Source organism: Camelina sativa, chromosome 2 (genome assembly GCF_000633955.1).
Source record: "Camelina sativa cultivar DH55 chromosome 2, Cs, whole genome shotgun sequence".
Classification (NCBI taxonomy): Eukaryota; Viridiplantae; Streptophyta; class Magnoliopsida; order Brassicales; family Brassicaceae; genus Camelina; species Camelina sativa.
Window position 1 is genome coordinate 6,748,421 of NC_025686.1, and position 24,226 is coordinate 6,772,646.

Genomic DNA, 24,226 nt, shown 5'->3' on the forward strand with positions numbered 1-24,226 from the left:
GTGTGTTGCTAGCATTTCTTGAAAGAAACTTCTAATTTTTTTTTTTTTCACAATCCGAAACTAAACAGTAGGAATTTGCATTTAAATTATACTCCTTTTAAAATACAAGATGGCTGTTGCATCCGTTGTGAAAGCCGTCTTTGGTCTAGTCCCAAGTGTACTAATTAAGAAGAAACGTTTGAAAGTTTTGGCGTTGTCAATAGCATCATCAAGGGTCCAATGTAGCAAAATCATCCATGGTGATTTGGTTCTTTGATGGTGTTTGGTAAATAAAAGTGGTTTCAATACCAGAATTAGAATAAAAGAGTGCGCATTACAAATACCAAAACTAGAAGGGTCCAACCGGAAGTAACACAAACAGGATTTATTACATACACTGAACTCAGTAAAAAAGGGTTGGAGATAACAAAAAAAAAAACAAAGAATCTGGAACCTTTTAGGTTTGGGTTTAAAGCATTTGACAACAAAGAATCATCAAGCCCTGAAGAGAAGCTCGACAGCTTCGAAGAAGAGAGGTGCGATCTCGGGAGTGGGAGTCTTCACTGCGCATTTGAGACCTGGTTGGCCCACCATTGCAGTGAGCTCGATCAAAAACGGTACATCTCGCGGATCCTTTGCTGATAAGTAGAGCACGTCTTGGTTCCCATTCTTGCGCTTTGCTATGAAGAACATGTTGAATGCTGTGAGCAAATCTATAGTTGATTCGATGCTAGCGATGGTGATCCCGGGGAATTCTTTCTGGACTTCATTTGAGTCCGGTAATGACCTCCATGTCTGTGAAAAGACAAACCAAGACGTATATTCTTGTAAAAATTGAAGATATAAAAACCCGAAACTATACAAACCTTAACAGAATTGGTTTTACAGTTGCCACTATTTTCCTAAACCCAAACAGATGCGAATAGTCCAAATTTTAAGGATGTTTGGTACAGTGCAATGTTACCTCAAGGAAGGTTCCACGTTCCATTCTACCGTCTTCACCGAAAAGAACATGAAGTATAATCTTATCAGTGAAGTACCAAACAGGCTGCTGATTGTTTTTGACAGCGACTTGTAATAGCGAGCTTGGAGGCCCAGCAGACATGTTTTGGAACAAGACCATAGGTAGCATTGTCCTGGCAGATGTTCCCGGTTGCATTGGCGGAATCTGAAACAGTACAAACGCGGATATCAGTTCTAAAGATTCGTACCTAAGTTTCAGACATAAAAGTAGATTCAGATAAGAGTACCTGAAGAGGTCCAGCAGCTGCAAGGCCGAATGTGTTCTTGTTAAACTGAATCATGAAACCATCAAGTACCGTCTGCGAGTTGTTCTCGAACAGCATACTGTAGAATACTTGTCCATCTCTTCGAGATAATTGAGCACTTATCTGCAGACCTTGACCACTTGAAGCTGGCACGACAACTGGCAAAGGAGGACTGTGATCGAATTCATAAGATTCGATGAGCTTCAGTATGAAATAGGCAACCGAAAGTGATCTAATGTAATAAACTAGCCCCTACGATAGAAAGTTTCATTATTCAAGATATAACTCACCCAGATGGGGTAGTGGGTTCATCAACTGGGACAATAGCGGCATTATCCAATCCCATCAGGTCACCTAGCAAATCGGGCACAGGAGCTGGTGCAGGAGCTGGTTGTCTTCCGGCCGACTGTGGGATATTACCTGTGGTGGCTGGAGGGGAAGCTGCACTATCAACCGGATTACTAGATGAGTATCCTGCTTCGCTTCCTTCCGCAAAGTCCTCGTCTTCTGTTTTCTGAACTGTGGTTTTCAAGCGGGTAACAAAAGCTTCTGGGGGTTTATGGTACACAGACGACAAGGTCGAAATATTTGTAAGCAGCTCATCAAGAAGTGATGGGTCTAGTTGATTTGAGTCATCAGTAATCACAGGTTTTTCAGCTAAAACAACATCCTTGGCCGCCTAGTGGAGAGAAATAACGAGTTCAGCCATATATCTCAAGAGAAAGCTCAACGGAGTATTGTTGCTTGAATAAACAATTCTGAATATATTCCTTCTGGACTAGCTAAGTACTAAAAAGCTATAAATTATCAAGATGACACACACCTCAGGATCAGTAGATAGAAGGCGCCAGTATATGTATGCACGATCTCTGAGATCAGGATTATCCGTCTCCACAGTAGCGTTATTTAAGACAACCTGAAAACATCAAACATAACGTAATGCCTGTCATCACATACATGCACATCATCCAATCATAAAACAGTGTGAGCAAGGGAAAGGCCGAACCTGAATCATCTGTTGAGGGCCTTCAGTTGGCTTCTTCAGAAATAGCTTAACAGTAGCAGTGAGAAGCTGCAGCTGGACCTGTGCTGGTTCTTCAGGAAAACTCTCAAGGAAGCTTTCAAGAAGCTCGTCCGCATTGTCAATTCTTTCAGCATATTCACCAATAATCCATATCATAGATGCCTTTTAAGTTGCAATTTTCCAATAGATGTACAGTTATAAGTTCAGTGATTTATGGTCAAAATTAAGATAGTATTTCAATTTAATAAACCAAGAAAACAAGAAAGTTCATTACCTTGGCTTCTGGTTCATCCAAAGTGTCTAAGCTCTCACAGAGTGTTGCAATAATAGACTCATAACTGTATGGAATTTAAAATAGCATCAAAAAAAAATTTAAAGATGAATTCAAGATGCCATTTGACAGTCATTAAGAAATGTCAAGTTACGTGTTTGGATATCTTCTGAAGATATCTTTGATGACAATAATGGCCTCCTGAACAACATAGTTTACTTTGATCTTGATCAACTCAAGCAAAACACTGATGCACCGTTCGGCTGCTCTCTCTAGTTTAATAGCACATCGGCCTATTGCACGAACAGCCTTTCTAACAAAATCAACGTCTACTTCCGTGGCATACTCTTTGAACTCCAGAAGAACCTACAGTAGCATTTCCCCAAAAAATCATAATATGCACCAACAATAATAGAGACAACAGAAGATGGTAAAGTTCAGTGAGGATACCTGGTCTATGTTTCTGTCCGAGGCAAGTTTAATCATAATCTCCAACTTCTCCATCTTAACATAAATTGGGTCATTATACTTACAGAAGAAAACCTGAAAGAAAAAAGAAAAAAAAGATAACTTGCAACATAAGTACTAAATGCAAGGATGTAACAGTTGCGTCGTCTGAGAATTAACAAAGCACAGGTCAAACTACCTTAATTTCATGGGCAAGGATAGTGGGTCGTTTCTGAACGATAAGATTAATGTTACGAAGTGCAACATATTGTATCTCAGGTTCTGCAGAAAGCAATGTAACAAGGGGTGGAGCCATCTTCTTGCAAAGATTACGAATAACGTCTGTACTAGTAATAAGTTCCATTTGTTGAAGGATCATCTGTAAGGCAATTACCAAAAATAAAACAGAAGTGGGAGCACATTAGAATATATGCAACGGTGTCACTGATGGTTTACAAGCAAGTTTGACAAGCTACCAGTTAGCAGTAAGGGAAAAAAAACGAATGAAAGTTGCTCACCTTAACAGCTGAAAGCACAACAGCGCAGTTGGCATGTTGCAACCTTGGCGTGACTCTCTCAACAATATTTTCAGCTTCGCGGGGATCAGCTGCTTTATACCTCGATAAAGCATCTAAAATAAAAACTTGACCCCACCTGCGGTGATCATAGTGAGTACTAAAATTGGAGGTGACAAAAGCTTATCCAGCACTCATTTCCCCAAAATTCAAAATAGTGGGTCATTTATCTACAGATAAAACCTTCAATAATGAAAAGTAATTCCCAAACTGCTGTCTGATAATGGACATGAAGACAAAGCATAAACAACTGAGGCCATACCACATCTAGCTAGCAATTTCATAATCCATCACCGTTTCACTAACCTCTAATCTTAGGTCAATACTTTTTATGTTCTTAGACTAGGAAAGCTTTCGACGACTGGCCATAAATATTCAATACTAAACAGAATGCAGTGAAACAATAGAAACGGCGATAAGGAGAGGACTTACTCAGTGCATTCATTTAGAGCGGTAAGGAGCTTCGTAAGGGTTGTACTATTGATCTCAAATACGGGGCTAGTACTATTCTCTTGAATCTCTGCAAGGGCTGCTACAGCATTGGCAACAACCATCGGATTGTTATCTGATATCAAATCCTTCAAGGCGTCAAGGAAACCCCTATCCTCAACCAATTCAGCATTTATGTCAAAAAGCTTAGCAACGCAAATAGCGGCCGTCTTCCGGACATATGGATCATCATCCTAAAGAAAACATTATGCAGAGGATAGTGTAAATACTGACTAGTTAAGATGAAAAAGATTCTTAAGGGCAACAATAAAGATGTTTGGTATCAAATTCCAAAGAAGCGGTAGGATTTAAAACTCAACCTTTAGGCACTTCTGAAGAGGATCACATAGATATTCTGTGATCTTATCAACACGAATGCAGCCCATTGTTCGCACAGCCAAAGCGCGGATCAGTGGATTTGGATCCTGTGAATCCTGCAGAATACAAATTAACAATTAGTTCCTTTCAATTTTCTCTTCTCCTCCAAGAGTCAAAACTGAACAAAGGAATGGCACTCGGATTTATAGGATAAGATATGGCAGGTGTTTGAGTGTTACCTTTACAAAGGTATTAACTGCCAAAATAGCAAGATCTGGCTGGCTTTTCGCATAATTAATGAGATACAAGTAAACAAGCTTCTTCAACTCCAAATTTTCCGTTTGCATGCAATTGACTACATCAGTGAAAAGTGATGAAACATCTTTGCCAACAGTCATTGCTGCAATAACCTTCTTAACTGCATCTTTTCTCTTATCCTAGGAAACAGAAAGTATACAAGAAAAGTTAACAAAACTGAAGCCAAAATAGAAAAGCACCCTTCCTTCTTAATATCATGAACATATGCATCCTACTAAACAGTAACTTTGAGCACAAACAATGTCAGTCGTACTAAAGTTAATAGCTTAGTCTAGCCTCTTCCTATGCAAAAACAACTCCTAAGATCAAAACGGCAGTTCACTGATCCTCTAACAAATGCACTGATACAAATTTAACGAGTTCTGATTCACCAACCAAGCTCCACTAATAAGTCACTACCAGATTGCACACATCCAACGCATAAGCCATTCTCAATTTCTCTCCAATTCGAGCTATATCTCAACGAATCATCCTTCTTCCCACAAAAAAAAAAAACAATTCCACTAAAAACAGCAACAAAACTTTACAGATTGAAAATTCAAATCCAGATCTACCAAAAATTGCATACGAATAAGTAAATTATAAAGGAGAAAAGGATCAGCTATGGAGAGATCGTGAATGTAGTAATGGCGGCGGATCACAGATCCACATGTAAAGACAAAAAAAAAGAGTGAAATTAAGAAGAAGAAAAAAAACCTTATACTGGGAATTAAGCTCTTCCTTGAGCTCAGGGATCTCTCCCTTCTTCGTCGTCGAGAAATATTTCGAATCGTGACCACTCATTTTCTCCTTTCTTCGTCCCGACGACGATCTTTCTTCTCCGAGATTATGTGAGACAGAGAGAGAGAGACACACACAGAGACGATGACGGAGACATGGTGAAACGGAAGACGCCGGTGACGATTTTTCTCGACTAACGGGCCGATTGTTTAATGGGCTTTATGATAAATTCAGCACATATTTGAAATTATCCAGGGTGGCTTTTGAATAATTTAGCGAAATTAATATTTTGTTATATTATTTAGAGAGTATTTTCAATTTAATCCCTAAACTTTTATATTATTATAGGAAGGACCTTTTGGTAGGCATGACCATAATTAAACCGTAACCATATTTCGGATCGTATCTGAACCCTAACCAGACCGTAACCGTATAAAATGGTTAAAAACCGTAACCGTTAACCGTAAATATATGGTTATATTATATTAATCAAAACCGTATAAACCATTGGTTAACCGCATAGTTAAACCGTAATTTGTTAACCGTAACCGTTTTAAAAATATAGTAATATATACTAATAATTATTTATTTAATATGAATCATATGATATAAAGAAATATGAGTACACTAAAAGAACATAATAATTACAAATAAATAATAATATCAACCGTATCATATTATCAAATAATCGTAACCGTATATAATTGTAATCACTTCAACCGGAACCGTCTTTTAATCGTAACCGTTTATTAAACGGTTATAGTTAAGGTTAAACAAAATTTCTAACCGTAACCAGTGATTAATTAATCATAACAGTGATAACCGTAACTGTGGTCATGCCTATCTCTTGGTTTAAATGGTAATCTTGAGCTTCTTGTGTGTGAGTGAGAATTAATAATGAAACTGACATATTTTTTGTACTCTGAAAATCTTAATAAATGATAAATGATAAATGATAAATGATAAATGATAATTCTTTTTGTTGTCTCTTATAAACCACAAAAACTTTGGATAAACCTTTTTTCAACATGATAGTGATTACTAACACGCTCTTTGATGTGATTTTGTTCTTTCTTTCTCTGATCGAATGAAGCTTTTAAGATAATGTTGGTTTTCTACATTTAAAAAAAAAAAATTTTACTTTTTGTCGAAACATTTAAGATAATGTTGGTTTTGTAAAATATATGTGTTTGCTAGTGCATGTTTTAAAATCTTGGCGTTTTGTCGTAAGAAGTGCCTGTTACCATACTATCGAATGACACAGAGCTTTTGACAAGTCGTAGATATTTTTAAAGAATATCGCATGCATGAACCTTCGCTGATAGAAGCATTGACAAATTCAAAAGGATAAGAGAGCTTTAGTGACGTATGGATGAACTTTCAACGGTGGCGTCACTCACAAATGGAATGTAGAAAATATTCAAATGTTTTCAGTGTTTTAATAGATCCCGATTTGGTGAAGAAATTATTAACTAATTATAGGCATTATCCAATCAGAATAACGAAACCTACTAATGAGTTTGGAAAAATGAGAACAAAAATTAAAGATCTTTGTAAACTTGTAACATGCTCGCACTACAAAAAAAAAAAAATAATAATAATAAAATAAAAAACTTAAATTAAATTATAAAACTAAGTGATACTATTTTAAATTATTTATTTATAATTAATACAAAAAAATAAAATGTAACTCTTATCTTCTTATTTGGACCACCAATCTTGGAGTTCTCTTTTAATTATTATAGTTTGGTTGGAAAAAAAAAATGTAACATCAGTTGCAATAACCGATGCTGGTATTAATTTGTGTGGCATCAAATGATTAAAACTGATGCAAAAACTAGATTAATTTTTATCAGTTTTACATATTGATACAAATATATAAATTATACATCATTTAAATAATTGATTTATTTATTAATTTATATTAACATCACTTAAGAAAATGATATATGATTTACATCACTAAAAAGTGATGCTGATTAAATTATACGAATTAAATCTAAAATAAAAGCAAAAATTGTAAAAATCTTATAAATTGTATCAATATACCTTATTATTTGTATCAACAAATGTAAATTATTTATTAAAGTGATGTAAATTATTTTTGTATAATGCAAAAATCTTATTATATAAAGTTGGGTTTTGAAAGTTAGCCATTAACAAGATTTTGACATGTGTCAAGTTATCAACTTCAGATTTTGACATGTGTAAAAATTAATACTTAATAAGAAGAATTTGATTACAACAAAAATAAAATATTTTGTTTTAAAAAATATTAATAATGTAAAAAGATAATTATCAAAAATTACAGAATTTATTAAAAAATACAAAGTTTTTAAATAATTATAAGGAGATTATATATATATATATATATTTTTCATAAAATTCGAAATTATAATATTATCTACTTATTTTTAATTTTATGTTATTAATTTCTACAAAAAATATAGAAAAGGGATTAAAGAAAATCTACAGTTAATTATTAATTCTAAATTTTGTAAATACTCACTTCTATATTAACATAGATAGTCTTATATTTAAATAATTTATTCAAAAATACTGCTTTCAACTTTTTTTTAATTGGGATTTCTTTTTAATGGTAAAGTAAATTGTTTTTATTTTTAAACCAAAATTTTCTCTTACTTTCTTCTTTTTCAGTTGGAAATAGGTAAGATTAATAATATGTTGACAAAAAAAAGTATATGTGTTTCTTTTCCTAATACTGTATTTTAAAATTTATTTTAGTATTTTTAGATTGTTTTATTTGATTTATATTTTCATCTTTGAATTATTTGAGATTCATATATTACCGTGCTTATAATTTTTGATTATTTCTTTAATTATGCAAAATTAATTTTCTTCTAATTTCTCAATCTTGATTGCATGGTTGGTTATAAACTCTTTTTTTTGCAAACATAATTGTTACCATTATTCATTCAATCCCAAAAGGGGATAACAAGTAGAAGCTCATCAACCTAATAGATGGATAAAATAGGCTAATCAAACATAAGCTTACAATAAACATAGACAAATATATTGGAAAACATAAATCGTTGTTGATAGATCCATAGGAGCTCAAAGACTGTGACACCCTGGTTTGTGGAAAAGTTTAAAAGAATTGATTTGGCCACATATGTCACCAAAATACACATATCTTTTCGGTCAATGGTTCTGATAGAACTTCATGATGGGTGACTTTCCTTAAGTGATTGTCGGAACTGTGCGAGTGAGGACAAAACACAAGAAAAGATTATTTGTTGATTTGTAGGGTCGGTAAACAAGTTTTTAAAGTTTCCAAGACGTAACAACCGGCCGTCGAATATAGATGGGTCCATGAGCCGGGAATAGATGTAGGGCCCACTTAAGAAGGTGGACTCATAGACTGAAAGTGGACATGGGCTCACTAAGCAAAGTGGCGGTTGAGGCGTTACAGAGACAGAGGCTACATCATGGTGTGCCAAAGAAATTTCCATGAATATATTGAGAAATTTAATAGTAGTTACTATCAAAAGATTTTGTGACGTTAGAAAAAGGTTTTTACTTTCATTGGTTGTCGGAGGCTCGAAGCAATTTTGAGATTGCAAAAAAACGTGAACATTTTCTCTCGACACAGGAGGAGCGCAGAGCCAAGGTTCTCTCTATGGTGGAGAAGGTTGGACAATAGGTTATATCCCCAAGGGAGGAAGGTGAAGGAGGTTAGACGCAAGTTTATCTCTCCAAGGGAGGAAAGTGGAGCCAAGGTTATCTCCATGGTGGAGGAGGTTGGACGCAAGGTTCTCTCCATAAAGGATGAGGGTGGAGCTGAGGTTTTTTCTACAAAGGTCATATGTTATTGTGATGATACATCATTGATTAGCATATTATGTAATATATAAATACATTAAGCCAACTATTTTACTTTCACTTCTGCATAGTTACTATCACAAATACATTGAGAAATTTAACATTAGTTACTATCAAAAGATTTGGTGACGTTAGAAAAATGTTTTTACTTTCATTGGGGTGACGTTAGAAAAAGGTTTTTACTTTCATTGGTTGTCGGAGGCTCGAAGCAATTTTGAGATTGCAAAACAACGTGAACATTTTCTCTCGACACAGGAGGAGCACAGAGCCGAGGTTCTCTCTATGGTGGAGAAGGTTGGACAATAGGTTATATCCCCAAGGGAGGAAGGTGAAGGAGGTTAGACGCAAGTTTATCTCTCCAAAGGAGGAAAGTGAAGCCAAGGTTCTCTCCATGGTGGAGGAGGTTGGACGAAAGGTTCTCTCCATAAAGGATGAGGGTGGAGCTGAGGTTTTTTTTATGGTGGTCAAACATTATTGTGATGATACATCATTGATTAGCATATTATGTAATATTTAAATACATTAAGCCAACTATTTTACTTTCACTTCTGCATAGTTACTATCACAAATACATTGAGAAATTTAATATTAGTTACTATCAAAAGATTTGGTGACGTTAGAAAAATGATTTTACTTTCACTGGTTGTCGGAGCAAGCCAATTTGAGAGAGCAAAAAGACGTGAACGTGTTCTCTCCACACAGGAGGAGGGCAGAGCCGAGGTTCTCTCTATGGTGTAAAAAGTTGGACGCAATGTTATCTCCCCAAGGGAGGAAGGCGGAGCCAAGATTCTTTCCATGGTGGAGGAGGTTGGACGCAAGGTTCTCTCCAAAAAAGATGAGCGCGGAGCCGAGGTTTTCTCCATGGTAGTCATATATTATTGTGATGATACATCATCAATTAGTATATTATGTAATATATTTTTTATTCAAAATATTTTTTTAGCTAACAATTTTACTAATTAAAAAAATATGCATAAGTGAAAGTAAAATAGTTGGCTTAATATGTTCATATAGACATTTTCTAAGTGGTGATAAATAATATATTTATAACATAGAGTATATTTAGGTGTAAAAAATACACTTTTAATAGTAATATATTATACATAGATATAAATCAGTATATTAGAACACAAATAATATTTATAAATAATATACAACAGATTTTAATTTATTTTTGTTAAATTTAATTTAATTTATAAATTTTAAACCCGTACATCGGGCAGGTCCTTATCTAGTATAATATAAATGATGTAATACATCTTTTTTGGTAGTGTCGGCTCAAACTTTACATAGACCATTGGACGTTGTGCCCTACCACCCTCACCACATGTACTAATTAAGCCGACACTGACTAGGAATACGGTTTAACTTAATTTAGCTATTTGACTATTTGGGTACATAGGACATATATGGTACATTATTCGTTAGATTTGATTTGATCCAGTCATATATATATATACACACATAATAATTCAAAACAAAACATGTTTATTTGCATGTTTATAACGGAGCAAATCACAATCTTTAAAAATATCTACGACTTGTCAAAAGGTGTTTATAACGGAGCAAATCACAATCTATATTTTCTGTGTATCACACAACTGTATAGTGTTTATTTGCATTTTGTGTGATTTATTAAGTACATGTATATACATATGGTAGAGACGAAAAGGAACATAAATACTGATTTTTGTTTCAAGAAATATGTCTTTTACATGTAGAGCTCTGATATATCAGAGCCCGGATTTATAACATAACTCAATAGACCAAAATTTGATGTCTCATCATTTCTCAATCCAGAACTTAGAATATTCATCGGATATTTAAAAAGTCATATTCTATGTTTCAAAAAAAAAAAACTTAGAATATTCATCAGATTATATATAGGAAAAATGTTAGTGAGCTACATGAATTATACTCCAATACATGCAAACAAAACCACCATTAATTGATACTTTCCACTTCACCACTGAACCAAACCGAATCAGAATCCGAATCCATCTCCGTGTAATTCGCCTTCGGCAAGAACCGGTTACGACAAATCGGACACGTCATCTTGCAACAGTCAACTACCCAACGGTCTAAACAACGATGGTGGAACACGTGTCCACACTTCGGAAGCTTCCTAACCTTATCGTCAGACTTGAAATCAGCTAAACACACCGTACAACAATCATCCGGAACGGTCAAAAGGTCCGAGATACGAACCACGGGGACAAACTCGTCGGCAAGACTCGCTGACTTCGAGAGCGTGTGTCTGGTCGGATCGCGGTGAGAGGTATCGTGGTATAGAAAACTAGGTAGAAGTAGAACGATGTAAGGGCAAAGAGCATCGACGATGTCTCTGATGAAACCAATGACGTAAAGTGCCTTTAGTACGTACCCTGGTATCTGAAAATCCTTGAAACCTATTAGAACAACACCCATGACTATGAGTGAGAGCGAGAGAGAGAGATGAAGCTTGAGGTGTGGGAATAAGAATAACAAGAGACAAGTATGATTGTGTTTAAACATTATAGCGTAATATATAATTTAATCCGGTGGCTGAAGATATTTGATTAATCAATGGTGGGTCAATTGACTGTATAATATAATTACTTTTCTCTGATAAGTTCTTTCATTAGTATGCATGAACGTGAATCAATAGAAATGATTCTTCACCGACCCGTCGAAAGTTCTAAAGTCCTAAGGGTAAAAGTTATATATTACAAATATATACTCGTTTAAATTTAACTAATTAACAATTGGGGATGTAGCTCAGATGGTAGAGCGCTCGCTTAGCATGCGAGAGGTACGGGGATCGATACCCCGCATCTCCATTTGCTTTTTGTTGTGTCTATCCTTATTTTTGTCATTTTATGTTAGTTCCCTTTAGTATTCTGAATCCATTGGTTTATAAAAAGAAAACCATTTGAGCAAAATTACAACTAAAAACAAAATTTAATTGCTCTCAATAAACAAAATATAAATTTTATATTCGGTTCAATTTTGGCTACAAATATTTTTATGTGAACCAAACCGAATCAAACTCCTTAATCTGTTCAAGTCGGAACAATCTTTAGAGAGAGAGATAAACTTTCTCTTCTACTAACTAAATGTCGATTCAACTAAATTAACTTCCTGAGATGGCTCAGTACTCTGATGATCTTTGTGATTTTACATGTAAACAGGCTACCGTTGGACCATGCAACACTTGAAACTATGGGAGCAATTCAATGGATAAGGATTTCTCTTGTGTTGAGAAGCAGCTGGTTCCGGTAAAGACTTCTCTTGTGTTGGAGAATACTAAGGCAGTATCAAACAAACCTTTAAATCCTAACTCTCTTGCTGGTCCATCCGTCCATGAAGTGGGAGGCCCTAGTAAGGCTCCAGGAAAGAGATCAATGGGTAGGGTTAAAGCTAGTGAAAAGGAAACGTTCTCCGAAGCTGTTTCTGACAAAGATAAGGTCTCTGAAGCTGATCCTGACTCATCTGACATTCCCTCTAGTGATGAAGAAGGACAATTTTTTGAAGAAGATTATTTGTCTGAAGAAGAACATCAATACTTGCAAGTTGTTTCAAAGAGAAATCGGAGGAACAGCAAGGGCAATGGCCCCAAACTCCATTAATTTTTTTTTTTCCCATGTCGAGTGACATTTTTTGTTGGAACGTCCGCGGATTTAATAAACAATCCCATAGAAGCGGATTTAAACGGTGGTATTTTAAGAATAACCCTCTCTTCGGTAGTCTCATAGAGACCCATGTCAAGCAAGCAAAGATGGCAAAATTTGTGAACGCTCTCTTACCGGGCTGGCTTTTTGAAGAAAATTATAGTTTTTCTACCCTTGGAAAAATATGGATCCTTTGGCATCCGAGCGTTAAAGTAGTAGTAGTTTCCAAGTCCCTTCAAATGATCACTTGCGAGGTTCAATTCCCAGAAGCTCCTGAATGGTTTATTGTCTTATTCGTTTATGCCTCAAATGAACCAGCCGTAAGAAACTCTCTTTGGGAAGAAATCTTATCTCTAGCAGCTAACCCATCCATGATAGGTAAAGCATGGGCAGTCATGGGCGACTTCAACCAAATCTTAAACCCTGAAGACCATTCTACTCGGCTTAATCTCAATATGGATAGCTCAATGAGAGTTTTTAGTGACTCGCTTCTACAAGCATCTTTGATGGATTTAACTTTCAGGGGATGCTCTTTTACATGGTGGAACAAGCAAAAATCCAACCAAGTAGCCAAAAAGCTTGACAGGATCCTTGTCAACGATGAATGGCAAAGCTTATTTCCTTTTACAACTGGCTTCTTTGGTGCTCCAGTGTTCTCAGACCACTCTCCCGGCTCCATCTCACTAAACCCGGCTGTTCAGAGAAAGAAGAAACCATTTAAGTTCTTCAGTTACCTCCTCAAGAACGATCATTTCCTTCCTTTAATCTGTGAAAGCTGGCTATCCATTAATGTTACAGGTTCTGCAATGTTCAGGGTATCAGTAAAGCTTCGTGAGCTCAAGAAGGTAATAAAGCAGTTTAGCATGGCAAACTATTCAGACATTGAACTGAGAGTACAAGAGGCTGCAGAAGAACTCTCTGCCTTGCAGTCAATAATGCTTTCAAACCCATCTGAAGCAAATGCTGAGCTTGAACTGGAAGCATCTAGGAAGTGGGACGCTCTTTCTCGAGCTGAGGAATCCTTCTTCTATCAAAGATCAAGAGTCACTTGGTTAGCCGATGGGGATAAGAACACTGCCTATTTTCACCGCATGGCAGCTTCCAGACAGTCAATAAACCATATTCACTTTTTAACCAGCGATGAAGGAGAGGTTGTAAACTCCCAAGAAGGTATACATTCTATATGTGTGGACTACTTTAAGGATTTGTTGAGTAGTGATGAACCCCCTCCTCTGTTCCTGCAAGAGGACATCACTGCTCTACTAAACTTTGAATGCACCGATCTCCAGAAGGCTAAGTTTGACTCTGTATTCACGAAAGAAGAGATAAAGGAAGCTTTTTCTCCCTGCCAAAAAACAAGTCCAGTGGCCCTGATGGCTACTCTGCAGAGTTTTTCACCAGTTGCTGGAGCGTGGTTGGACCAGAAGTGACTGAGGCTGTCTCTGAGTTCTTTACTTCAGGCAGTCTACTCAAAAACTGGAATTCCACTACACTTGTCTTGATCCCAAAGATACCAAATGCTTCAAAAGTTTCAGAGTTTAGACCAATTTCTTGCCTAAACACAGTATATAAGGTAATCGCTAAGCTATTGGCAAACCGGCTCAAAACCCTCCTACCATCTGTGATCTCTCACTCTCAGTCAGCTTTCCTATCTGGTAGACTCCTGTCAGAGAATGTTCTTCTTGCCTCAGAAATTGTTCAAGGCTATAACAGGAAAAACATTGAGCCAAGAGCAATGCTTAAGGTAGACCTTAAGAAAGCGTTTGATTCGGTCAGATGGGATTTCACCCTGTCCACTCTGAAGGCATTAGGGATCCCTGCAAGGTTCATTGGGTGGATTAAAGAATGCTTGTGCTCACCGTCTTTCTCTATATCGGTAAATGGCTTGTCAGATGGCTTTTTTCAAAGCTCTAGAGGCCTCAGGCAGGGAGACCCACTGTCTCCTTACCTCTTCATCTTAGCAATGGAAGTCTTCTCCAAATTACTCTTATCAAGGTTCAGGTCTGGCTATATTGCTTACCATCCGAGGACTTCCGAATTAGAAATCTCGCACTTAATGTTTGCTGATGACGTCATGATCTTTTTCGATGGTAGTAGCTCCTCCCTACATGGTATCTATGAGACTCTAGATGACTTTTCAGGCTGGTCAGGGCTAAAAATGAACAGGGATAAGACTACCTTGTTCTATGCCGGTCTATCTCAATTGGAAGAAGCTTTGCTCACCCAGTTCGACTTCCCCTTGGGCCAACTACCAGTCAGATACTTGGGACTTCCACTTATGTCTAGAAAGCTGAGGATAAACGAATACTCTCCTCTCCTGGAGAAGATCACAAATATTTTCAGAGGTTGGGCCACAAAAACTCTCTCTTATGCAGTGAGGGTTCAGCTTTTAGCTTCTGTGATTCATGGCACTATTAATTTCTGGACCTCCACTTTCATGCTTCCTAAGGGCTGCATAAGAAAGATTGAATCTCTGTGCTCAAAGTTCCTATGGTCTGGCAATATAGAGATTCATCATAAAGCAAAGGTGGCATGGTCAACTGTTTGCTTACCTAAGAGTGAAGGAGGGTTAGGGCTAAGAAGAATCTCAACTTGGAAACTACCCTCTGTCTCAGGTTAATATGGCTACTCTTTTCTAGTAGTGGCTCCCTCTGGGTAGCTTGGCAACGCCACCACCACGAGTTGGCCTCTATTAGCTTTTGGGACACTCAGGTAAAAAGTTCAGACTCTTGGTTTTGGAAAAGCATCCTTAAGATCAGACATTTGGCCCGGATATTCATCAAATGCAAGGTGCGAAATGGAAATACAGCTTGGTTTTGGCATGATAGTTGGACCCCTTTAGGTCCTCTCCTTGATTACCTAGGCGAGTCAGGTCCGACAAATCTTCGAGTCCCTCGGAATGCTAGAGTTTCAGCAGTCTGCACAACACACGGTTGGAATTTAGCAAATGCGAGATCAGATCCAGCTCTGGCTCTCCAACTACATCTGACCACCGTCCAATTACCATCGCTCTCACAAGAGGAAGACTCATACGACTGGTATGTTAACGAGAAGTCTTGTGGTGGTTTTTCCTCAAGTAAGACCTGGGATATACTCAGACCGAGAGATACTATCAAACCCTGGGCTGACTTGGTCTGGTTCAAAGGTTCAACTCCAAAACATGCTTTTCATATGTGGTTAACAAACCTAAACAGGCTCCCAACAAAGACCAGGCTTGCTTCATGGGGAATGCACATATCTACTAATTGTTGCCTCTGCGAAAGATCAGCTGAAACTAGGGATCACTTATTCCTGTACTGCCAGTATATTCGAACTTTGTGGAATTCATGTTTCATCAGACTGAAGCTCCCTCCTTCAAACTTCAACGATTGGCAAGCATTATTGACTTGGGCTCAGGTCAACCACTCTACCTCTCCCAGGATCCTGCGTTTACTTCTAGTCCAGGCTTTGGTGTATAGTGTATGGCGTCAGAGAAATAACCTCCTCCACAACCATATCACAATCCAACCATCGGCCATCTTCAGAGAGATTGAGACAGTGATAACTGATTCTATTTCAGCAAGGAGAAGATTGAAGAAATTTAGAAATCTTATGGCTGTCTGGAATAATCAATGAGCCAGTACTTTGCGCTTAGCTGCGATTGCTTGTACCAAATGCTTCCTTGTTTTTAATTTTTTTTTGGCAAGGTTCATTTATTAGGTCTTACCTTTGTAACGCCCGATTTTTCATATAATGATATTTACCTTCTTAGCAAAAAAAAAAAAAAAAAAAAAAAAAAAAAAAGAGAGAAGAGAGCTAGATGTTTAAAGTTTAAAGCTTAGGGATTACAAAAAAAAAAGAGTTAAAATCAAGGATGTGGGTAGTTTAATTCTAGGGGGTTTGATAAAAAAAAAAAACAAAAAGTGAATGAGAAAAGGGTAAATCATCAAGAGTTAAGCTTTGTATGCCCAAACTGTTCTCAATCTTAGATAGTTTTCACAACTGTCTAGCATTCCTTCTTTTGAGAGAAAACCACCCAAAGAATTTGTTTGAAACCACCTTACTAAAAAGTCTTACCCTTGCAAACCGATTGAGCTTGATTCACCTTCCATTTGCAAGAATTCGCCAAACAGTTAATTGAATGTGAAAGAGATGTTCTTTACTTTTAGTTGGAGGTTGAGCTAGATCGATGCATGGTAATAAGCATAGAAAAGTATTTGTATGTATGTTGATTGATCTTAGCACCATTAAACTATCTTTAAGGACTATAGCTTGAATCCTTCGCTTAGCATATAAAGGTTATNAAAAAAAAAAAAAAAAAAAAAAAAAAAAAAAATTCAATGGATAAGGTTAGATTTGGTGTTGTGTCTCTACTTAGACTAAAGACATCATCATGTCAAATGTTGGTTAACCTCTGAGGCCAACCGGTTCTCTAAAACTGTGAATAGCATGCTGCAACTGAAATCCACCATCATAGAGCTTCTCAGATGTGAGGTGGGCGATGGTTGCTCTGCTTCATTCTGGTTTGATTCTTGGACGGCTTTTGGTCAGCTCATAACCTTTATAGGGGCATCTGGACCAAGACTCCTGCGCATAAGGAAGGACGCAAAGGTTAGTGAAGCAATGAGAGATGGTAATTGGGCCTTGCCGGCGGCCCGTTCGGACAACTCTCAAGCTCTTCTGGTGGCGCTAACTGACCATCCACCGCCAGTTCAAAGCAGAGGCCGAGACACTTTCCTGTGGCGAAACGCTTCAGGTAATTTCCTCCCTTCGTTCTCTTCCAAGGAAACATGGGAGCAGTTAAGAGTCCATAACCCTTTGGTCCCTTGGTCTGAAGTGATATGGTTTAAGGAGCATGTGCCTCGCTATTCCTTTATTGCTTGGCTAGCAATGTTGAACCGTTTGCCTACAAGAGATAGGCTAAGGCGATGGGGCATGAACATCCCTGCCACTTGTGTTTTATGTTCAAATGGGGAAGAGGACCACAATCATCTCTTCTTCGAGTGTTCTTTCTCGTCGGGCCTTTGGACATTCTTTGCAGAGAAGTTCCCACCCAATCCCCCTGCCACCCTAGCAGCAGCTTCTTCTTGGATTCTCCACCACTCTCAGCCGCACCTACGAAGAATCAAGACCATTCTAAAGCTCCTTTTCCAGTCAGTGGTTTACCATCTATGGAAGGAGCGCAACGCCAGGATCTTTTCTGCCACTGAGACGCCAATCGCAGCTCTTCGACTCACCATCGACAGTTTGTTGCGCAGCCGCCTACTCTCTCTTCAAGGACCTATCTTGCATTCTCCTTCTCTCCTTCTTGTTTACTTCAGTAATATATATTATCCCTTATAAGTAAGTCATTTTGTAGTCTGTCTTTTGTTCCTGTGATAATGGGTTAGTTGGAACTTTTGTATTGAACGTTGTAATAGCTATGGAATGAAATCTTCACATTTTACCAAAAAAAAAAAAAAAATACGAATTCATATAGCTTTGATTAAGTAATGGAATCGAACATTGATATTAAAAAGTTTTCTCCACCATTCCTTGTTTTGTAATTTTAACTAATCTAATTCACATAACGAACACAACAACTGTTACATACTAACGTGATACTGTTTTATACGTCAATGCTGGATTCTTCATAAGATAAGAATGCTATATAGATAAATAAATATGTGTGGCAAACAAACCAACAAAAACAAGTTGAATCATGTCTCTTCGTTCTTCACTTGGATCCAACACCAGATTCTGTCTTTCCGCGACTAAAAACCCCAATAAAACACCCAAAAATCAAATTCCGCAGTCACAAGATGAAGGGTTTCCATTGCCAACGTTTATCACAAATGTTGTTATTAATCGAACAAAACCTTTCGTATCTTTGAACATATCCCCATAAAGCAATTGTCACATTATTCTCAACTAAAAAATGGTTCCAAATGCGTAATTGTCCTCCGTCTTATCGCAGCATCTCCGATCTTTATGTTTTACTTAGAAGAGCAAAATTTGTGAAATGGGTCGCAGTGACTTCAACCCAGATCATTTAGAGTCCACACTCCACACATGTGACCCAAACCCCTAAACCAACTCTAGTTACTTACTCCACACAAGTGAGTCCGTGACCGGGACCAGCTTTAACTTAAAATTAAGTTATTTACAACATACTGAAACTTGACACTTTACCATTGTCTATGACCTAGTAATTACTAAATGGTTAACGTTTGGAAATTTAAAGTATACGAGTTATCCAACGCTCACTAATGAGGGAACTCATGTCATGGTTCAAGAAAAGTTTCAAGAGAAGAAAGTGTCTTATAGTTTTCTCATAAAAGTAAACCTGTTTTTGAGATAAATAAATTCTACACTACTACATCTAATATATTCTTTCTTAATACGGAAGAATAATGGAAAAAACTATATTAGGAACGCATAATATAAATACGGAGTAAAAATTAAATAATTAGCCGGCAAAACCAGGATTAAAAGGCCTAACAAGGCGATACCTCTAATATATATTTTTTCTGATACTACCTCTAATATATTTTTTTGTCTCTTTCAAAATATTTTTATTACAAAAATTGATATCACTAAACTTCAGTGACTTCACCTGCTCTACACACACCAACATTTATCCATAATGTATTATTCCTCTTTGTTTGTAATACTCTGCAACAATTTTTTCTCGGTGACTGCCCAAGAAAAACAACAATCAATAAGAATTAACATATTAATGTAATGTAAAAAGCTTCACATCTTTAAAAATTAAATTATTCACTTACCCTGTTCCATAGGTGAGGATCCGGTTTTTTATAAACGACTATAGTGTTGATCTCCTCCGGGTTAGCCATATCCCAACGACAAGCCGGATGGCGAACCTGATGCCTCGTGTATTCACTAACCGTCGTGTTCAACTGCGGGTCAAATTTCACATTTGACATGTAAAAAACAAACGGTGTTTGGCAATGATTGCGACTCACGGGCCTAGTATTGAATGCGTAGGCGGTGTAATCCGCTCTTTTGTACCAATTCAAGAAAGTTCTAGAAGGCATTTCCATTTCGCGAGGAGAAAAGGATCCACGGAACACCTGGACCGCATATCCCCATGAGACCGAAATCGTCCAGCTTTTGTACTTGTCATAGCATATTGATTGCTGGAGAATCCCAGCCGAATCAATCTTCATCGGTGTAGTTAGTTTCTTGATGGCGCGAACGCGAGTCATGTTTGGAAAAATCGGTTCCACCACATCAAGATGGTGCATTGATACAAACGGTGTTACGGGATGGGCAGCTAGGAGGCCAAAGAGGTTCCCATGAACATCGTACTACAAAAGGAAAACAAAAAACTGAATTAATAGAAGCGTAGGCTTCACGTGCTACATTGCGCGTATAGGAAAATAAGAGAGTCACAAATCTTTTAAGAAGACCTTTAAAGGTTGAAACTGACACACGGGTCTTATTCCGACATCTAGGAATCTAACTATGGTTACTCTGCTCAAGCGCCACGTGTTCGAATTATTCTGCTTTAATCACTCTTTAATTCGTTTTAAATAAACTAATGAACATCAACCAAAGCTTACAACAATTCACGTTTCTTCTTTTAATCAAATGATATAACGAAGCTTGTTGTTATTTCCAATGGTTAACTTTTTGGTCGGCTGTTTTAAAATGGGTAAGCAAATTAGTAGTGCGACAGCGACACAAAACTCGGATCTCCATAAATTAAGTATTTAATGTCAAGTACAGTATTATGTTAATGAACTCGAATGCCATAAATATTCACACACCTACCAAAAATTTACTAAAATTGAAACGAATGTGAAATCATTAAAGAGTCTAAAATTTGTGCAGCAAGCTTTTACCTTAATCTGTTAAACTCTTACCTCTCAAGATCTCATTTAAAAACGTTAAACAAGTTTTAACAAATCCATTGCCACTTGACAAAAAAAAAAAATAATAATAAAATAAAATCCATTGCCACTAATCTCTAATCTTGAACTAATAAATTATATTCTCTCCGTTCTAGTTTAACTGTCCTTTAAGGTTTTTGCACACAAATTAAGGAAACTATTAAATTTTATGTTTTGCCCTTCATTAATATATTTTGTAATTTTTTCATTGGTTGAAACAAAAAAACAGCAGGGATAAGATTGGAATATTCATCAAACATCTGCATTGAAAATCTAAAACGACAACTAATATGAAACAAAAATTAAATCATAGAAGACAACCAAAATTAGAATGGATGGAGTACCAAACTTTAAGCTACGCATACCATGAATGCCAATTACACACACCAATCATCAAATTTGCCTATTTCACTAGTTATTCTAATTTTGTTAAGCCAAACTCATTTGGAATCAAACCAATCTAAGCAATACCAATTTGGACTCAAACCAATCTAAGCAATACCCATTTTCACAAAATCAAAAGACCAAATCAAAATTTACTTACTTGATGGAAACCAGTCTCTTTAGTTAATGGAACACCAAGCTCAGCCATACAAGCTTGCATCCGATCATCAGAACCATACAAAGCCGGATACCTCTGAATACACCGATCTTGCATCTTACTCAAAGCCACAGCCAAAGGATAACTAATAGCAAAACCTCCACCACCATAAGCCATCCCATAAGAGAAAAAAATGTTCTGCAAATGAGATTCCGACAAGCTCCCAATATAATACATCTGCTCATGATCATACTTCCTCAAAACCCTAATCAGATTATCCGTAACGAACACGGTATCGTCATCACCCATCACGAACCACCTCACGTTCTTCTTCGAAACAGAATCAAGATTCATCAACGTCTCAGAAACGATCCTCGAGATCCGAATCGCTGATCGGTGTCCTTTCTTGTTAGTATAAGGAAACGACGACGTGTTACCGGAGATTCGCACCGGGGGGAGATTTTCTTGATCTACGGCGTCGGATTTAGTCTTTACCTCTTTGTCTAACCACACGTAGCCTCTCATCTTCTTTGGTTTAAACCAAATCTTGATGTACTCTTTCCTATGTTTCCATAGCTTCGACGACGCAGCAATCCCGAAAACTACATGGTTTAGATCGGTGGCTTCGTGCTCCGCCGTCTCCACCGCCGTAACTTTAACCGTGACTGCTTTTTTCTCGGGTCGTCTTTGATGATGGAGGATTGAGTCGGAGGAGGTTAGATCTTCGCAAGGTTGTGAAGTGGAGACGATCTTGAGAGTGTAGATGATGTAAGTGACGGAGATGAAGAGGATGAACCAGATCATTAAACGACCGGGTCGGGTCATGGATATATTCGATGAGCTCCGATCCCATTTGGGTTTTTCCGATGAGTCCTTTTGGTTTCCTTTCATATACAGTGGATATAGAAATGTGAATTTGTGAGAAAAACCAAATTAAACCGTTGTTTGTAGATAAACTGATGGGTTTGTCTGAAAGTAAATATAAATTTTTATGAGTTTTTGTTTTCGTTTTTCTGGATAGAGAGAGAGAGAGAGAGAGAGAGTACTAAAGCTAGCGCTCACACTACAAAAGTAGAAACTGTGTAAATACGAAAGAGAACAAAATAAAAGAAGAACGCAGATTATTTCAATTTTGTGTGGGTCTCATTATTCCTAAGCTTCCGTCGTGCGTTCACACTGAACGATCTACGTGTCGAGATTTGCTCTGATTTTGTCATTACCAGACCATATAAATTTTTTACATTTTTTTTGAGTTTATAGTTTCTTTTGTTGTCAATATACAAAACAACTATGACATGACTATACTCTAAATTTCATAGTTATTTGTATATATTTTTTTAAAAGTGGAAAATGGTTATGGATTCGCTTCCAAAATGGCCGAATTGATAAAGTCATATTTATTTTAAGGAATGAGATCAATAATATAAAGTTTGGTAGTTAAGTCGAAAGCGAGATAGTTTTTCCTATGATTTTTTAAAATAGCGTATATCATATAAAAAATTAAAGTTTTTACGTAAAACATTTTATCATTTAAAAAATAAGATGTTATTTAATTTAATATAACACATTTTATATATTACATGTTATTCAATTATGTTTATACCGTAACCATGTTTTTTTTGTAAAATACATTAGGTTACAAATATGAAGTTATTAAGTTCAATATAATTCATCAATTTATATGTTTACACATTATTTTCGGAAATCACAAAAAATTATTTTATTTTTGTCACCGAATATATTTCTTCTTCTTTCCAAAATAAAAGAGATAATTTTGTTAATTCATCCATTTTGAAACGTAGATCCGTAATCGTTTTCTAAGTAAAAAATTGTTTCATAGTCATTTTCTATCAGTTGTTAAATTATTGGCAAAATTAGGGAATAATCTAAGTGGTCCACTAAACTAGTGAGCTAATGGAGATAATTTTGTTATAAACCGAACCGAAATAACCGAACCGAACCAAACCAAACCGATATTATGGGTGTTTGGTTCGGTTTCGGTTATGGCAGCTAAACTGATCGGTACCATTTTTTTTTTCAAAACCCAAACTATTTCGGTTATTTCAGTTTGGTTTTCGGTTAACCAAGTTTTTTACTTTTTTCTATAATTTTTCATTTATTAGGAAAAAATCTACCAAAACTGAAATTTACCCCAAAAATAACCGAACCACCCCGAAAAAATCGAGATATTTGAAATACGAAAACCCCAAAATTATCTCTAAACAACCGAAAAATCTGATTTTTTTTTGTTTTTAACCAAATTTTGGTTTTAAATTTTTAAAACCGAATTAACTGAGTTTAGGTTTGCACTTGTATATTAGGATTGAGTCTAGGTTTATTCATATAGAGTTGTTGCATTTAGTATAGGGATTGATGATGATTGTAACCTTGTTAGCATGTTGGATTCAATAGGATAGGATCAAGGCCCTTGTTCTTAGTTCTTTGATGCTTGTTGATTGAACCTGAAAAGTTAAGATTGAAGCATGTTTTGAATTAATATCATTCCCTATCTACTTGAACCTAATCCTGACTTGCAATTATCATGTTATGCATTGAAGTCGAACTCATGGAAACCATATACATACTTGGATTGTCTTTCCCATTTTTACCACCTTTGTCAATCCAAGTAGCTGATTCCCATCTTTGGAACAGTTCCCCGCACCTTTAACCATCCGTTCTTTCAAGCCGATTGTATTTTTATCATGCATTTAGCTAGGATAACTCATTGGTTTGCATCGTTTTCTAGTTCTTTCTATACACTTTGCACGTCTAGGTAGTTCTTGCATCATCCTTGCATACATTGTGCATTTTGGAGTATTTCAGGTATTTAGGAGACGTTGGAAGCCATTCTCGTCCGAGCCATTGTCACCATCTCCGTCTCGTCCGAGCCATTGTCACCATCTCCGTCT

At 36.6% G+C, this 24,226-nt stretch overlaps 4 protein-coding genes and 1 non-coding gene across 5 annotated transcripts; 2 read left to right on the forward strand and 3 right to left on the reverse strand.

The window, feature by feature from the left end:
- On the reverse strand, nucleotides 262–5,618 carry LOC104718871 (beta-adaptin-like protein B). Its single transcript, XM_010436695.2, has 15 exons — nucleotides 5,386–5,618; nucleotides 4,611–4,808; nucleotides 4,374–4,487; nucleotides 3,997–4,247; nucleotides 3,508–3,643; nucleotides 3,189–3,368; nucleotides 2,993–3,085; nucleotides 2,697–2,908; nucleotides 2,546–2,609; nucleotides 2,254–2,433; nucleotides 2,071–2,163; nucleotides 1,538–1,926; nucleotides 1,230–1,419; nucleotides 944–1,147; nucleotides 262–774 (listed from the first exon to the last, which is right to left on the reverse strand). The coding sequence occupies exons 1-15, from the start codon at nucleotides 5,470–5,472 to the stop codon at nucleotides 475–477; spliced, it is 2,691 nt and encodes an 896-aa protein (XP_010434997.1). The 5' UTR covers nucleotides 5,473–5,618; the 3' UTR covers nucleotides 262–474.
- LOC104749171 (E3 ubiquitin-protein ligase RHA1B-like) lies at nucleotides 11,197–11,706 on the reverse strand. Its single transcript, XM_010470759.2, has one exon. The coding sequence runs from the start codon at nucleotides 11,677–11,679 to the stop codon at nucleotides 11,197–11,199; it is 483 nt and encodes a 160-aa protein (XP_010469061.1). The 5' UTR covers nucleotides 11,680–11,706.
- TRNAA-AGC lies at nucleotides 11,999–12,071 on the forward strand. The gene has a single exon. It is a non-coding gene; the product is annotated as a tRNA-Ala (tRNA).
- On the forward strand, nucleotides 17,331–18,224 carry LOC109126452. The gene has a single exon (XM_019230006.1). The coding sequence runs from the start codon at nucleotides 17,331–17,333 to the stop codon at nucleotides 18,222–18,224; it is 894 nt and encodes a 297-aa protein (XP_019085551.1).
- Nucleotides 19,305–22,412, reverse strand: LOC104718882. The gene is made up of 3 exons (XM_010436705.2): nucleotides 21,321–22,412; nucleotides 19,649–20,191; nucleotides 19,305–19,558 (listed from the first exon to the last, which is right to left on the reverse strand). The coding sequence occupies exons 1-3, from the start codon at nucleotides 22,206–22,208 to the stop codon at nucleotides 19,457–19,459; spliced, it is 1,533 nt and encodes a 510-aa protein (XP_010435007.1). The 5' UTR covers nucleotides 22,209–22,412; the 3' UTR covers nucleotides 19,305–19,456.